At 38.8% G+C, this 17364-nt stretch overlaps 1 protein-coding gene and 1 pseudogene across 2 annotated transcripts; both read right to left on the reverse strand.

Moving 5' to 3' along the window:
- Positions 1 to 4275: 4275 nt before the first annotated feature.
- LOC120790723 lies at positions 4276 to 10980 on the reverse strand (annotated as a pseudogene).
- A 1655-nt stretch (positions 10981 to 12635) lies between these two features.
- On the reverse strand, positions 12636 to 16936 carry hykk.2 (hydroxylysine kinase, tandem duplicate 2). Of its 2 annotated transcripts, none has more exons than XM_040129145.1 (5): positions 16830 to 16936; positions 16376 to 16684; positions 15060 to 15202; positions 14501 to 14675; positions 12636 to 14138 (listed from the first exon to the last, which is right to left on the reverse strand). In XM_040129145.1, exons 2-5 carry the CDS (start codon positions 16677 to 16679, stop codon positions 13696 to 13698), a joined length of 1065 nt encoding a protein of 354 aa, XP_039985079.1. In that variant the 5' UTR covers positions 16680 to 16684; positions 16830 to 16936; the 3' UTR covers positions 12636 to 13695. The 2 variants fall into 2 exon arrangements, with proteins under 2 accessions (XP_039985079.1, XP_039985078.1); XM_040129144.1 differs by having other exon boundaries at positions 14495 to 14675.
- Between the last annotated feature and the right edge of the window lie 428 nt (positions 16937 to 17364).

Genomic DNA, 17364 nt, shown 5'->3' on the forward strand with positions numbered 1-17364 from the left:
GAAAAAGTTGAGAAAAGTACAAAAAAAATATCACTTATGTCACTGGAAAGTTAATGGTATGTAGGTAAATGTTTTACCTTCCTGTTGCTAGAAGGATGATGTTAACTACATTATTTGATTTGTTGCTGAAAAGACTTTTTTTTCTATCAAAGTTAAATTTCAAATGCTTCATTCACAATTGTTTTGACCCTGCTGATTAACAGTAATTGGCCCATCCATGTAAAACTGCAAGCAGAGTTAAACAAATACAAACAATGAATAATTTGTAAGTACCACTGAAATACCGTTTCCCACCATGCTTGCAGAGAAATAATTGAGATGAAAGCTACTGTAAAGGTTCATGTGTAAAGAAAAATTACAGACACAACTGTTATTAGTAAAAAGCTTCATTATTGGGCCTTGTGTGCCAACAGTGTGCTGATATTATAAGACAAGAGGCTCCACTCTATCGTCCTCCTGCTGTGAGCACAGTTCAAGAGTATTAAAAGCTTGTACTTGGGATCATATTCTCATGTGCATGGAAAATGGTTGATGAAAACAGAAACTGCAAACTAGCAATGCCATAGTTAAATAGATGCTAAATAGAATAGGGTTTTTTGGATTGTTTTTGACTTGTGTAGCTGATGTTAGTTGCCTCTCTTAGTTAGCTCCAGCAAACTATTTCTTGCCATTTGTGGTGTGATGGCATAAAGTATTAATATTATTTTATATTTTATAAAGTATTAATAGTAATTATAATATGTTATCAGTTAATCATTACAACTCAAAGTCCTGTACTTATTATTTACTTCAGAATGTATGGTACTTCCAAAATTACCTTCTTTGATAATTCAAGTAGTCAATTTCTCAGTGGAATCAGACACCTTCCTCGTTCTCCCACGTATACACACACACACACAATTTCCTCCACTGCCTGCACAGTCACCCTGTGACTCAGTCAGCTCACTAAATCCAGTCTGTCCAATCGATTAGCCAGCCCTCTCTGTGTGTCTCCCTAATGTTGGAGCTCTGAGAGGTCGCTGTGCTTCCCACCTGTTCGGCGCAGATAGGCAACCATAACGCTTGTTACAGAAAATGTAGAGACGTCCACTGAAAAGCGGCATGTGATAATGTGCGAAAGTTTTAATGAATTCATGCTGACGGCTTTCTTTTGCTCTCCCAGTGGCGAGTTTTGTAGGTCTGATGGGGAAGAGTTCATGATAGAAGACTGAGGCCAGCATCCGTCTGCAAACCCCAGACGCTCTGAAACAAACTGATAAGACTGAAGAAGCCACTGAGCTACCACAACAGCTTACTAATTGAGGCCTCTGTCTCCTCTTCAGCTTTACTCCCAATTGTGAGGAGTATCCCTTTTGTTTTGCATGATTTTAGTGGCCGGATGCTGTTGTGATTATGCCTCTGTTAGAAAGCTGTCATACTTTAGAGGTGACTTTATCCTTGGAGCATGCTTTCTTTGGAATACAAACGATGCTTCTGAATTAAAAGAACAGAGAACAGATAAAGAAAATAATTTGTATAATTCAGTCTCACTTTTTTGTGATAATGGTATCTAAGTAATCAAAGGTATTCAATACAGGTTAGGTAACTGCATGCTCAAAGTGCTACATGGTTAAGTAATGTACACACATTTTTTGTATAAAAACAGTCAACTAACGTAACAGATGAGACACATCTTTGTCAACACAGAGCAAGAAACCCATTAGCCTGTTATCAAACTCTGACATTTTGCCCACCATAGAAGGTCCAGGCGTAAAGCTAATATGCCTTACACGTGCATCTGTCAGGGATCCATCACACGAATCAGTCCAAACAGGTCAGCTTGGCAGCAGGAAAGGCTTGGCAAGATGGCCGAGAGTTGTGTTTCTGATGAAACCACATTAAAGAGGGAGACTAACAGTTGTTTTCAAAAAAAATAGAGACATAACTGAAAAAAAGTAGTGTGGTGATGGGCCTTGTGGTTTTTTTTTTTTGGTTTTTTTTACGCTCAGCTGATGCAAGGACAATACGTGTCGACTAAATGTGGGTCATTAGTGCATTTTCCTCACAGTGGAATTTGAGTTGCTACTGTACTGGAATATTAAGTGTCACTGACTAAGGATTATATTTACTATTGGCAGTATTATTTATCTGCCATGAAATGTGCATTTTACTATGCTGGAATAAATTCCCTTTGTTTTACATGTCAAATGTTACAAAGTCAGTATTTGTAGCCTGGCTTTTCAGTAACCCAGTCAAGGATTGATGGCGATGTTTTCACTCCAGTAATGCTTGGAAGCATTCATGGCTAAAAAGTCCAAAATCATCTGACAAATGACCCTGAGGAGCTGAACCGCAGTCCCAGAAATATATTTTAATGGAAATCAGTAACACTGAGCTCGCCGTTGAAGAAACGTATGCTTTTGATTGGCAAGTACACAGATCAAACCCACAACACTGTTGGCGAGAGGGAGGCAAAAATGCTCCCTTCAGCAGCCTTTTCTCTTTTTGGTTTAGAGACAATGTAGCTTTTGTAAAATACAAAAAAGGTGTCATTTTTTATACTGCATGAATGTATGTGTGGATAACTGAATAAACAATGTATACTTAGCAATTCAAATCTTTCTTTCATTATTGTTTTGCACTGTACCGCACCATGTTGCCTTTGATGGCAAAGAGCAGCAAGAATTTTAAAATATATCATACGTAAAATAAAGAAACTCACTCAAGAGGCTCAACAATTGGGTGCAGCATATTATTTTGGAACAGTAAATTCGGACATTAAAAGCCCATGGATTGGTAGTCTTTGGAGTGTAAATTAAATTTCAGTGTTGTATTTTAAAAAAAGGTGCAGTGTCGAACCCAGTGCTCTGTTTTGAAATGCCAAGAGGATTAATGGCACTGATAAGTGGGGTTGGTGTATTATGCTAAGTCGGTTGAGTGTTACCATTTCTATTTCAGCTATAATTTGTGGAACATGGATTTAAAGTATTATAAAGACAAAATGAGAAAAGGCACGAGAGGGAGAGAAAGAGAGAGAGAGAGGAGGGACTGTGGCTTATAAAGGAGTTAGTGCAAAGGTTCAGATCTATGTCTCTTCGGGCTCGCTGTGCTCGAATGCCGGCAAACTACAGTGAAGCAGACGGAGAACAAACATGAACACAGGCAGACATTCACAGACGCTCACTGTGACTTTTTCTGCATGACTGGAGGTACATATTGCAAGCTGCAGCGGGGGCAGAGGGCAGATGGTGCCTTTGAGGTGGGAGGTTGAAATGTAGAAAGGTAGATGTGGTGTGTGTTTGTGAGAGTTTGTGTGTAGGGGTGTGTGTGTGTGTGTGTGTGTGTGTGTGTGTGTGTGTGTGTGTGAAGTGTGAAGGTGCTGGGAGTGTTAACACGCGGCTCTGGCTGAGGTGTGTGGAGCAGAGCAGCATTTGAAGGTGAGGTACAAAGAAAGAAAAAAAATGCTACTTTGACAGTTTCATCTGTGCATCTTGTGCATTTCTCTCCAAGCTATAACTTCTGGTTTACTCAAAATGATGGGACAGGTATTAAACTGTTTCTTCATTTATTCTGTCTCAGTTATGTAAACGAAGCTCTCTAAGCATCTTCCTTTTCACACTACAACGTTACTCTGTCACTTAAAAGTCCTCTTGTTTTGAAAAATGTAAAGATGGAAACATTTTCATACTTGAAGAGGTTAGCTTAAGTTCACAAGCTTTTCCACAAACTACAAGCATCATCACGAGAAATGAGGTTCCCCCCACACCTCAGCCCTCACCTTCTCAGGAAAGTCAGAGAAAATTATTGAAGTCTCAAACAACTGTTAGGATATAAAGGTTATTGAGAAGGTGAGTCTGAAAGACTGATTCACAAAATGAGCATTTTATGCAGCATGTGGGATAGGTGGGTTGATGTCTCCATCTAGTGCTCAACTTTTTATCTTTTTTTAGAATCAAGCTTGCTCTATGGGAAAAGAAAAGCTGCAGGAAAGCTGTAGTGCTAAACGTGAGAAGGTCAGTTTTTGTTATTGTGGGACCAATCAAATCGGTTACAAATACAATAATGTAATTTATATCCACATACATTAAACTCAAAGTGTGTTGTGAAGCACATCAACAGCGGAAATAACAAAAACAAGGCAAGAATTGCCTCACTCCAAAGTCACTCACCCATCTCTGTCTCGCAGATGTTGCAGAACAAAATCTGGAATTTTTTTCAATTCACTGAATGCCCAGTTCTTGCGTGAAAGGTGTAGGGGTGTATATTTAATTTCAACACTGACTTCATGTAGTCTACATAATATTTATTCAATTTAAAAAAAAACAATACACAATACATGTTTAGCTGGCTATAGTGACCTTAATGTTTGAATAAAGCCTTTCTTGCTTCAGTGCGACATGTCTTAATAAAATGTTTAAGCAGTAACATTGCTGTGTGTTTCAATTTGAGAAAAATACAGTTTGAAATGTTGATAATCAAATAATAATCAGTCATGGGATTCTCACTTCTAATAAGCCATAAGCAAATTTTATGTCATGTTAATAGGCAGTAAAAAAATGTTTTTTTAAATAATTAACACCAAGTCTGCAGTTTTTAATGTTATTGTGTTGTTAATAAATGTATTTTGGTCCAGACTTTCTGCTGCCATTTCCCAGAATCTAAGTGGTCAAATTGTTGATGGGATCTTCCTGATGATAAATAGGTACAGTAGCTAAAAAGACAAATGATGCTAGAGGTGGATGTAAACCATTACTGATCTTTAAAGAATTGGTTATTTATCAGTGAATTATAAAGATATTAATTATAATTTACAAATCATAAAACTAAAAAAAAAAAGAAAAGAATGTAAAAAGTGTAAAATATTGCTTGAGTCAGATATGGTGAAATTCTAGTTAAATGAAAAGTAAGACTCGTTCAAAACTTGATCTGGCCATGTCTAAAAATACAACTTAGATTACAATTCAGGGAGCAGATTTAAAAGCTGATTTAAAATTTAAAACAAATTGTCACCCTCATTTCCTAGTGGTTAAAGATGTAAATCTTTGTGTTCATCCACGGAGAAACATTTCTTCATGAACTGAGTATGTTCTGACATCTGTGAAACATTTCTTTTCTACTTCTTTCTTGCCCAGTTCCCAGAGTTTAGTAAGAAGCTGAGTCCGATGTTTGGCTGTAGTCAGGAGATATTCCGTGTTTTCTCTGTATTTTTTTTGACATTGTACTTTCCATAAACCAGACACTGGCAAAAGCAACCGAGCACCAGCAGGAAGAGGGAATCCCTTTCATCATCGTTGAGCACCATCATGCACCCAGCCCGCTAACACTGCTCCACCTAAATCCGAAGGACTGGGGTTCTCCAGCGTCAAGTACATGATCATTATTGCCACTTGAAACACATAGCATCCATTCATGAACGGAGAAAAGACCAGAATGCCTGTTACCTCCTGATGCCCATTGGCAATAGGTGTGACAATGACGTGGTCTTTAAGTCCCCATGTATTACTCCTGTGTAAGACGAGAGAACACTCAGTACTTTTGCACCTTTAAATTTGATGTGGGGGAAAACTGTACGTCTATCTTAAGTAATTGTACAATTTTAGTATTCAGTGCAGGCAAGCCAAAGTGTGGCCATTCATTTCTGAAGCCTGCTAGACAGCTATTGGTTGCAGCCTCACACAAAGTGTCTGTCATTACAGCAAGTGGAGAGGCATTTAGCTCTGTTGGATTTGCCCAAGCCAATCAGACTTTAAAAAGTAATTCCTGCGCTTAATAATATCACTTTAAAATTTATACAGTGTAGGTCAACAAGAAAGTTGATACTGAACATTTCTGCCAAACCCTGGATCATTTTCAGTGAACGTTTTTAAATGTTTGTGTGTTATCAGCACATTGCACCTACAGTATGGTTGAGGTTAGGATAAGATTGTGGTTTTGGCAAATAAACTATGGCAACTACAACACCTGGTTAAACCTGCAATAACTGTGTTTTTTTTCTTTTGGCCACTTGGGGGCATAACCATATCATTTTAGGTTGATATGGTAAAGTTGTTAGCAAACAGTTTCTTATTAGCACTCCCCTTTCAAATGGATTAGTGTTCATACTGTTACATATACAGAAAAACAATTGCAAAAAATAAGCAGAATCCTAAACAGATTTTCACAGTAAACCAAAAGTATACAGCAAATGCTGAATGTAGACTTCTTATATGCATTACCTTTTTGGAAAGAGCTGATTTTGGAGTGCACATGTGATTTAAATTGTGCAGTGACTGCTTTGATCACTTCCTGCAGGGGATCTCCATCCATCACTGATAGGTAGCCCTCCACAATAGGAACATTGGACAAACTCCAAGGTGAATCGTCTTTTTCTAAGACATCAAGGTTTGGAGATGCCAGCTGAAAAAATACAAATCTTTTATTTAATCACAACTTTCCGATACCTTATTTTTGGCAACTTGGGGGCATATATCAACAACAAAACTCACATACACATTTGACATATTACAGCCTTAAAGGTGCTATATGTAAGCACTGCTATGGCTACATAATAAATGTTAGCATTAACAGCTGTTTACTTACCAGTCCAGAAGAAACGTTGCAGTTCAGCATCAGACTTCATTTTTTGACGTGCTATTTCTTTTTCCTAGCTGGTTAGCATGTTAACTAAAGTAAAAGAGAAGAAGTGATAGAAATAGAAGCAAGGAGTTAACATTGGCATCATTTTCCTATGCTGGAGACAGCTTTTGGCAGGTAAACAAACAAGTGAAGTTTGATGCTGAACTAGCAATGTTTCTTCTAGACTGTTAAATAAACAGCTGTTAGTGCGAATGTTAGCTAAGTAGCGATAGCAAAAACTTCCATATAGCACATTTAAAGCTGATGTGACTACATGTTAGCAAACAGTTGCTTATTTACAAATCCAGAAGACATGCAAAATTAGCATGAATCTGGAGTTGTGTTTCTGGACAGCCGAAAAAAAATGCTCTCCGTTTAGTTCTGTTTTTGTCTTCACCAACTTCATTTTAGCAAACAATAGTACTGGATCTTGAGCACGTAAATACTCCACGGTGTTCACCAGCTAGTCGTAAACTTTGACTGTCTGCAGTTTGGTGCTGTGCAGGCGATAGCACTTACAGCTGAGCTTTTTAGCTTTTTAGCTAGAAACAGAGTTGAAGAAAGTAGTGAGAGCGAACCAAAACAGTAAAATTGTGGGCTGTAATAACAAAACAATACGCTGAAAGATGCTAAAACACTCTGTAGAGCTGAGGGGAACTGCAAGTCAGCTAATAATTCACTATGGGTTCATCACCCCTTAGCCAATAAAAGGGGTTGCTCACAGTGAACCCACAGAGAATTATCACCCGACTGAAGTTCCCTTCAGCGCCTTACAGCTTTTCTTCCAGCTTATTGTTTTGGTTTTACAGCCCACAGCTGTGCTGTTTTGGTTCACTCTCACCGCTTTAATTATCGTCGTTTTTCCGTGAGTAAGCTCTTAAAACCCACAGTGCAACACCAGCAACAAATGACAGAGTTAGTTTGTGGAGAAGACAGTCCTACATGAACAATCTGTTCCAAAAACCCTTTTAATAAAACTTGATCCTTAAATGTACCTGTTACAATGTCTTTATCCATGATTGCAGCCAACTTGTCCACATTATGAAGAAGCCATTGTTTTTCCACGGAGATAGGTCATCAACCTCACACAGTAAGTTTTACCACCATGTCGACAGTCTAAGAAGGTAGGGGGGATACAGAAACAGCAACTTGTTCAGTTCAGTTTCGTGTCATAACTCTGTACAGTCTGGTTTAGAGCTTGAAATTATCATAGGTAATTAATGTAATACTGTTTAATTACCAACGGAATGCCTGGCCTGTGTATTCTCTTGGATCAAGCAACATAGCTGTAGTTTTGTGTGGAGAGAGGGTCTCGTCTTTTAATTAAAATTTAAACCTTTGCTTGACATGTAAAGTATTTTATACCTCCTTCATCCCCATGCTGTTTAAATTTGGAATTGCATTTAAATTCTGACAAAATGTCAAGTGTGTCACCAGCGACATAAGAATGTATGTTGAGAAATACCAAGGCATGCGAGGAGACAGCTGTGATGGCTTTCTGATTTCTCAACCCTCCCTCAGACACTTTCAAACATCAGCTCCAGCAGGTAATGTTGAAAAATGCTTCCTTCTAACACTCTGCAGATCGTTCGTTACCTTAACAAAAACTACATTAAACAATAAACTAAAAAATCTGTAACATCTTATGTTTACACATACTATTATGTGTATACAGTTATAAAATTAATCACCTTTAACCTAATAACCTAAACTTCATCTCTAAACAATTATGTCTCTGTACTGAAAACAATCTCCTAATACTAATTAAAACAAGGATCAGTGGCAGTCAGCAGTTGACTTCATTATTTGTTACGGCTGAGAAAAATCTGCATAACTGGCTCCTTTTTTTCAGGAAGCCCTGAAGGTTGAATACTGCCATACCTGAATTATTCTATTACCTCTTACCACAAAGGCCCTTAAGTCGTCAGCAGAGATTTAGCTGGCAGTGTGCCTCCTGTACCAAGAAATGCAGCAGCAACCCACAGGCCTGGTACAGTATGAAGTGGCAGCACAAATATTGTTTTATCTCTATCTTGGTTACAAGACAGAAGACTGATTTTTGCCCTTGCACTTAGAAAAAAACAAAAGTAAATAGTTCGAATGGAGGGTGATTATAACTGTAGTCTGTTGAAATGATGATTTTTGGTTCAATTCAATACAACTTTATTAAGCTGAGGGTTCCGTTTTAGCTTTCTGTGTGTGGGAAAACTGATTAAAGGAACAATTTGACATTTCGGGAAATACACTTATTTGCTTTCTGGTGGAGTTATACGAGAAGATCCATATCACTCTCATCTCCGTCTGTTAAATATAAGGCCACAGCCATTTAGCTTAGCGTAGCACAAAGGCTGGAGACCGAGGGAAACAGCTAGCCTGGCTCAGTCAAAAGATAGTAACAGCCAGGTACCAGCACCTCTTAAGCTCCCTAATCATGCTGTATCTTGGCTGTTCAGTCCATACATAAACCTACATGTAAAAACAACAATTTACTGTTTTACAACTGGTTATGTAGCAGACTATATCTTGGCTGGGAGCAGTAACTTCCTTGAGTCTCCGCTGGTTGCCTGAAAACATATTAATCAGTTAGCTAGATGCACATGGTGACCGGGGTATACTGCTTCTGAGACATTTAACTTGTTTTTGGACTGGACTCTGTTTTGTGTGCTCCTAATGGGAGAGGGTGTCCTAAGTCATTAGTTTAACCAACCACCGCTTGCCAGAGGAGTTTTGAGATTCACCCTGTTGTCTTTCTTAGCCTTATAACTACAGCTAAGTGAAATGTTATGAAGCTGGACTGCAGAGATGTTTTGCGGTTACCGATTTCCTCCATACTCGTGAGCTGCCTTATGGTGGTGGACACAGCTGTCTGAGCAGGAACTCCATGCTGTTGCAGAAAGGACTGGATGAGGGTCTGCACCCCCAGCAGGGTGGTATTCTTACTCTCTTCTGAGTTCATGATCTTCAGGACGTACATGATACCCCCCTTGTCCACCATGAGGAAGTTCTCGTCAATATAACTAAGCATGGTGGTGATCTCAGTTATGGTCACTCCATAAAGCTGCAACGTCAGTTCGGTTGCTTGCTGCAGGGTCAGCGTTGGCCTTGGATTGACCGCTGTGGTATTATCTGCATGTAACAGTAAAAATCACAACACAATTTTGCACGTGTCAATATAAGTATACTTTCAGAGTGACTGAGTATTTGGAGAGTCTTGCCAACTGTGACTTGTGAATCTACCAAAGTTCACATCAAAACCAGAAACACATTTTTGAGTTTGTCACTCAAATTGGGTTCGTGAAAATGAATTAAGAGGCTGAATGAAACCTTGCAGAGGCAGATGCAGGTCTGACAAGACCCATGGTGTGTTGTCCTTGTTAGGGTGTAGCAACCTCCATAATTCTCAGAATTAACTACTTCTCAGGATGGCTCCACCTAACTTCTAAATGAGCAGAAGCCAGAATAATTTATACCCGTGAGGGTGTTGAGGGCCTTGTTTGTTTATTATTCCCTTTCCCAGAGCCACAAAATACAGACAGGATTGTGCGAACCCCAGTCTCTGGTGTTACAGTAGTGCGCTTTGTACACCTTCCATCTACTCCAACCCCCTTGTGGTGACTCCGCTGCCGTTAATAAATGAAGCGCTCAATATGCATTCAAAAAATACGTTGCCTCTGAACATATTCCAGCCAACAAAATATTTCCTAAAAAATTTATTTGCTGTTGCAGTTTAGTTGTAGAGAAATATCATTTCTAGGATCCAGGGTTTCTGCCCCCATTACAGGATGGTTTTGTCCCATATGGCAAAGTGGCCACGTAACAATTCCCTTTGCCTTTGACAGCCTTTTGGAGCACTTACAGAGCTCACCAGAAATTAATATTCTCAGGAAGACTCTGACCGCTGTCGTAAACCACTAGTTAATAACTTAATTTTATAAACAATGCTAGTGTTGGAATCATTCAACAAACAAAAACAGGGAACTAACACATCATCCTTTAGCAGATAATGTGGAGGACGTGAGCAGCCGGGAGTAGAGTGTGTGAAAGTCACAAGCTTTTGAACACCTTTATATTTGTATGTTTTTTTTGGAGAAGCCAATCAAAACCAGATCCACCACTGGTTTTTTGGCACCAAAGTTTTTCTTGAACAAACTTTATTGATCTCACGTAATAAAGGCTAAAACATATAATTTGACAAATTCTAATTGGCTATGTTTCCTGCTTTCATTCTTACTTCCTTCCTAACAGAACCCCTGCTATTTCTGCAGTGAAGTGGTAAACACCACTAACCCATCTGACTGTCAAGACAGACTGCAGAAACATTACACATTGTGCTAGAATGTCATGTAAACAACTGATACAGTATGTGTGTTGAGTACCTCGAATCATTGGTCGAATGAAACTGAATTTAGCAAAGTGATTTTGGATATATTGGTCACACTCTGTAAAACACGACACACTTTAACAAGGTATTTCAACCAAACAGAGCATATATACTGCGTGACACTGTTAAGGGACTATGCCATTGAGAGCCATGGTTTATGCTCTTTGGCTGCTCCACAGGCTTTATATTTCTCTCTACTGTTACAGTTGAATTTAAAGTTGCAGACACATTTTGATGAACAGCCACATGCTACCATAGACAGTACTAATATTAATTTTAATGAAAATTGTATCACATCTGTTAACAATTATATCACTGTAAACTATTGAAGGAATAAAGGGTTCATTTTTAAATTTTCCATTAAAGGCAGTGCTGCCTCCATTGGAAGTAGGAATTTATGAGGGCCACCTGAGGGCAGTATTAGGCCAGATTTTACCCAGAACTGTAAAGACAGGGGAATATACAGTACTGTACAGTACAGTAGTAAGAAACTTGATCTAAAAAGTTTTTAAAGCACTTTCCTAAACAAATTGATACATGAGTAAATAGTACATAGAAGTGATTCAATGAATCATAAAAAAAATGTAAATCCAGAATGTCAGAAGTAAAATAAATGTAGCTCCTTGGTAAGGGCATTCTACAGATTAAAGGCTTTAAAATGTAAAGCTCAGTGATCTTCAAAGTCAGTGAGTTATATAACATGTTTTAAAAAGGGAAATTTTATTTATAATAACTTGAAATATGATGACGCATCATAAAAATATGATGTGTCTGTGTACCTAACCAATCCATTTTAATCTAGTGTGAGGAATGTTGTAGGTATTTAAAGTGATGAAAATCTTGGCTGTAAAACACGAGCAAACAATGAAATCACACGGGTGTTTTGTTTTATGCTTTCCCAGAATGTATTGGCGTCTGTAACTTTAAGAGATTTCTGTATTTGGTTTTCTGGATTGCTTAAACCATTTTGAGATGTCAAAATCTGCTATTTTCTTTGGATTATGTTGGATTAGAGCAATTTGTGCAACCCCAGATAACAGCTTTGTTCTATGAATCTGTTGGGGCATTTGTGTTTGAGAGATTTAAACAATTGTCACAACTTAAAAGCACCGTGATCCAAATTTAAACAGTAATTCCCACATATATATAATTCCCTACAGTGGCCTTGGTAACATAGCTTCCATATTTGCTCCTTGCTTTTGTCACAGAATAATAGGACTCAGAACTATATCCTATCTAACTGGGAATTTCAAGCTTGTAGGTTTAAATGAAGCGCACCCTCTAGTTTCAATAGTGGAGACACCCAGCTAACCCTCAACAACTGACCGCATATTTCTGTATGTGCAGTCCAGCCTCCACATGGTTATCTTCTGAACGGATTTTCTTTGGGAAATGGTGCTTTTGTCCTTGACCAATCTGATCACCGATGTGTGATTCGATATTCCTATAACCCTACTCATGAACATATTATATGGAGGGTAAGTATGACCGCAAAATAAAGGACTTTATACTATTATTATAATTAAGAGTGAAAGTTCATTCTTGACCTTGAAAACAATAGTTAACAAAACAATCTCACCATGAACAGCGGACACACACACACACACACACACAAACACACACACACACGGTTTAAGTAGACATTCAAAAAAACTTTGACTCTCTAAGAAATTGTTTTTTTGTTTATTGAGAGATTATTGAACGGTATAAAGTATTAAACCGTTAACATTTGGATCCAGTTAAAGTATCAACCAGACATTTTAAAAGTTTTGGTAAAGTAAATTTCCCAATGTATGGACAACAGACAATATTGCAGGACTGCTAATCTGAACCTATGAGTTATTGCAATTTAGTCAACCTGACTCAATGTGACCTGAGCATAAAATTTGTCCTTTTGCCTGGCAAACCAGAAGAAAACCAGATGAAAAAACAAAGTTTTACCTTATGTATTTATACTGTAGTGTTTGGTCCAACATGGATATGAAAAAACCCTCCGTATTAGTACTACTTGACTTTAACAGAGCCTTTGCTACCATGGAACACTCAAATCTTTTAGACAGACTTCAGTCTGATTGGCCTCTCTGTTACTGCTTTTATTGCCTCAAATCTTATCTTACCCATAGAGAATCTTATTGTAAGCATGGTTGAATGCTCGTCTAAAGGCTATATAATTAATTTTGGTTCCTTTTAGTAACCTACCTTTTTATTTCTGGTTTTACTCACTTCGATCAATCTCTATTTTAGTGTTTTACTATCTTTTTTCACACTTCACTTTTCTATTATTGTCTTATTTTTCTATTGTGAATTTTTGACTTGCTACTCTGAGTTTTTAAATATTCACCCTGCCTTTGGTGTTTCCTCATTATACATGATAGTGTTACTCGCTATGCAGCACTCTGTCCTACATGCTCTCGTGCTTGTCATTCAGTTTCATGACTTTTGCTTTTACAGCACATTATCCATTGTTACCATTCATTATCAGTACTTCCTGTTGCATACAGTTTTTGTTAAACTACCCATCTCCAATTCAGACACACTGCAGTGTCCCTATTTCAATATGTTTCAATATCATGGGTAATATGTGAATTATTTTAACTGTGAAAATACAATCTATCATTTTCAACCGGTGATCCTAAAAAAGGCAATTTATTTGGAAAAAAGGCTCAGTCGATCATTCTATTGTGCATTGAAATTTGTGAATGGCTTCCCTCACATACTCCTCATGTCCTGTCACTGAACTGAACAGCACTCTGAAACCACACCTTCTCCACCTGCTCCGCTCCGAGCTCCCAGAGTTGACGGAGAATGGGTCTGCCCTTCCTGGATGAAATCATCAGATACTCTGCATTTTCTGGATGCAAGGTCACAGTGTAACGAGATAAAACCATAGACTGGCAGAAGCGGGACAGCACCAGCACATACAGACATTCTTTCTCTGCCTTGTTGAGGGGAAGGACACTTTCCCAGCCTGCAAGGACAGGTCCACCCACCTCAATGGGATTAGGGTGCTCCATCATCATGTACATGATAGTGATGGCTAGCTCATGGATGTAGTAGCCACTGTGCATGTCCCCAAAGTCAAGGATGCCAGAAATCTTGTAGCCACCACTCTCATCAGGTTGCACAAGCACGTTGAGGTCATTGAAGTCACCGTGGTTAATGCCTTGGAAAGGAAAGAAATAAAGCGCTGTTGTTTATGGGAACTGAAATACATTATTACTTGTGTTCAGAGACATATCCGGTCTCTGCTGACTGTACTGAAGCTGCCAATGAGAACCATTTGAACAAGGGTGGTGAAAAGAGGAGTATTTGTGTTACCAGCTTCCATGTGCATGAGTTTAAATATATATGAATGTGATATGGAGAGGTGTCAAAAAAGTGCACTCGTGCTCAGCTGAACACTTTCATAGAAAAAAAAAAAAAAATTAACTCGATGACAATGTAATAATATAAAGCATGTTTCACAGGGAAGTCAGAAGTATTCAGGAGAGAATCTAATTGAGTAGATATCATAATTACACTTGCGGAAACTGGAGTATTTCGGGAGCACAGAGGTCTTGTACTGATGAATGACAGACTTTATAACCTCCTGAAGAGGATCTCCATCCAATATATCGATGTATGTTTCCAGAAGGGTAATGTTTGAGAGACTCCATATGAACTTCTCCCTCTGCAGAACGCTAAGATTAGGGTGTTCCATCTGTAAAAAAGAAAAAAGAAAAAAAGAAAAAGAACGAACAGTAATAATACTGAGAAGCAGAAGGCTTAAGAAAAGGTACAGATTAACAAATTTTAGCAGCTCCACATGGTCAGCTTCACGTTTGATGAGCAGTGAAGGACTAGTCCTTTATTTTACACATTATCTGAATAAGTTAATAAAATAATGAAAACATGGGAAAAACTGAAGTGGCATAATGTTGCCAGCAGTGGTAGATATCGTCACTTAAGACAATTTCATAAAACATGTTTGAGTATTGTCTTGCAGCGTTTTGTTATATTGAGGCATTTTTTTAAAACAGATTTGATGGTATTACAAAACAAAGCCAATGATCTAGGAATTTTAACAGTGGTGTTACCATTATACCTCTTGCAGGATTTTGTCCATTGTGGCTGCTGTCTTGCCGGTTTCATACAATAACTGCGGTGTGTAAGAAACCTTGGAAATTGTAGTTCCGGGCAAATAAGTCAACAGCCGCACCAGGTACTTCTGACAGCCGTAGCCACAATCTGCCAAAGGTACATACAGAATTAGTATTAAAGCCATTTCCCTCACCGTTAGCCCTCATTAAGTACGACCTGTGTGTTGTGGCCTTGCTCAAGGGAATACCTATCATCACTACAGTGTGCGAGTATTAATATTAAAGACGAATTCATTTTCTTGAGGCATGACGTGTTAGTTTATGACCTCCGGAGGGTAGAGTACTTCTACACTTATCTTTATGAGCTCTCTGAAACAGCACCTCAGACAGGGCTAATTCCAACTACTGAGCATGTTCACACATACCCACAGTATATGCATCCCATTAATCTGTTCCCATCTCATGTCAAACAAGTTACATGTTGTGAATTGAAGCTGCCCGATTTTAAACAAACGAACATAAATAAATGCTCTGGTGGCAGGTAGTGCAGGAACAGGTGAAAATACGAATTTTTCCTCTCAAGGATCGATAATTGTCATCACCTTTACTCACATAATATGATACAGTACAGAATACACCTGAACATACATTAGACATGGCTTTAGAGAGAGCTAACCTTCTTACCATGGTAGTTTATGTTATAGGACCAGGACAAACATTTACCCAATCCTTCAACCCAGGAAATATTAGAACAAAGCACACACACCCTGACAACACACACTGTCATCAATGAATATGATTACTGTATGCAAGGACAGCTGTTTTTACAGGTCTTCAGAGGCCAACTGGTCGCTTTTTGCCAGTTCAGCATAATAAGAGGTAGATAAGCAGTAAGAAATGTGTCGGTGTCGGTGTTGAAAGAATGTTTTAACCACTCCCTGGCTTTGACTATGAGAGACACATTTTTATCCTCGTATGTGCGTTGTGGAGAGCACAAGCCAGGCAATAAACTGCTGTGATAGTAAAAACAAAGAAAAAATGCCAACTCTGAGAACAGTCAAAATAATCTGCATGTGAGGAAGGAGTAATACATTTAGGCCAAAGGTTAAAAACAGTGTCAGATTATTTATGTTCGCAGCTGTTTCAACCGAGAAGTGTTTGCATACATCCTGCTCGATTATTATTTCTAAAAGGTATCTCTCATAGATTTCAAAAGATTTTCCTGCAGTGCCAACTGAAGGTTATTTTATCACTGATTCATAAGTGGATGAAAGTATATGAAATTATTCCTGAAGTCTGGACAGTGTGACTGGCCTCATACCAATTTCCTCCAGACTCATGAGCTGCCCTGAGGTCGTGGGCAGGGCTGTTTGGGCAGGAAGTCCGCTGCGGTTCAGGAAAGACATGGCGCATGTCTGCAGCTCGATCAGGACGGGGCTCCCGCTGTCCGCCGAGTTCATGATCTTCAGGACGTACTCGCCACCGCCCGCAGCCGCCACGTGGAAGTTCTGGTCATCGTAGCTGGGCAGCGAGCGGATTTCCGATGGCGTCCGCCCGAAGAGCCTCTCCACCATCTCGGACACCTGAGACGGACTGAAGTTGGGCTTGACATGCTTCGCGGCCATCGGTGCTGAATGGAAACGTGTGATTAGAAATCAAGCGGGTTTTTCTTGCAGCGATTCACAAAAGCATCTAGAATCAACTTATATCTATAATCAACTTTTAATCATTTAAAATAACAATTATAGCGTCCGGACGAGTGGCTGCGGTGTTACCTCGGGCTGTGCGTAAACGCCAGCTGAATGATAAGACGTCCGCCGCAGCCGCTTCCCTGAACTCGAAGACCTGAACTCGAAGACCTGGACCCGCGGGCGTGCATCTACATCCGGTGGGGATTTTTTTTCAAAATACAACTGGCGCCGTTTTGTGTTTACAAAAGCAAAAGTAAAGTATACAAAGTACGACTATTGTGCGTATTTTAGGATGAATCAGCCTTGTTCACTACATTTATATTTTTTGTATGCCTTGCGAAAACATGGTAAGAGAGCTGGATGCTAAAGAATCCAAATAACGGCTTTGCTCTCACACACTTTGTCATTGGAACGTTTATTTTGTATAATTTCCCTCTCGAGTTTAGATTCTGTTACTGCGTTGAAGCTCATACTGTTGGGAAATTTTTCTGTGATGGTAAAATTCTGAAATAAAACGATGTAGTTGTTGTTGTTGTTTTTTAAATAACCACAAACAACTTATATTTGTTCATCCTTTTGGGGAAAAGGGGATGCAATGACAGAAATTCCCAATTTAAGA

Source organism: Xiphias gladius, chromosome 6 (genome assembly GCF_016859285.1).
Source record: "Xiphias gladius isolate SHS-SW01 ecotype Sanya breed wild chromosome 6, ASM1685928v1, whole genome shotgun sequence".
Lineage (NCBI taxonomy): Eukaryota > Metazoa > Chordata > Actinopteri > Istiophoriformes > Xiphiidae > Xiphias > Xiphias gladius.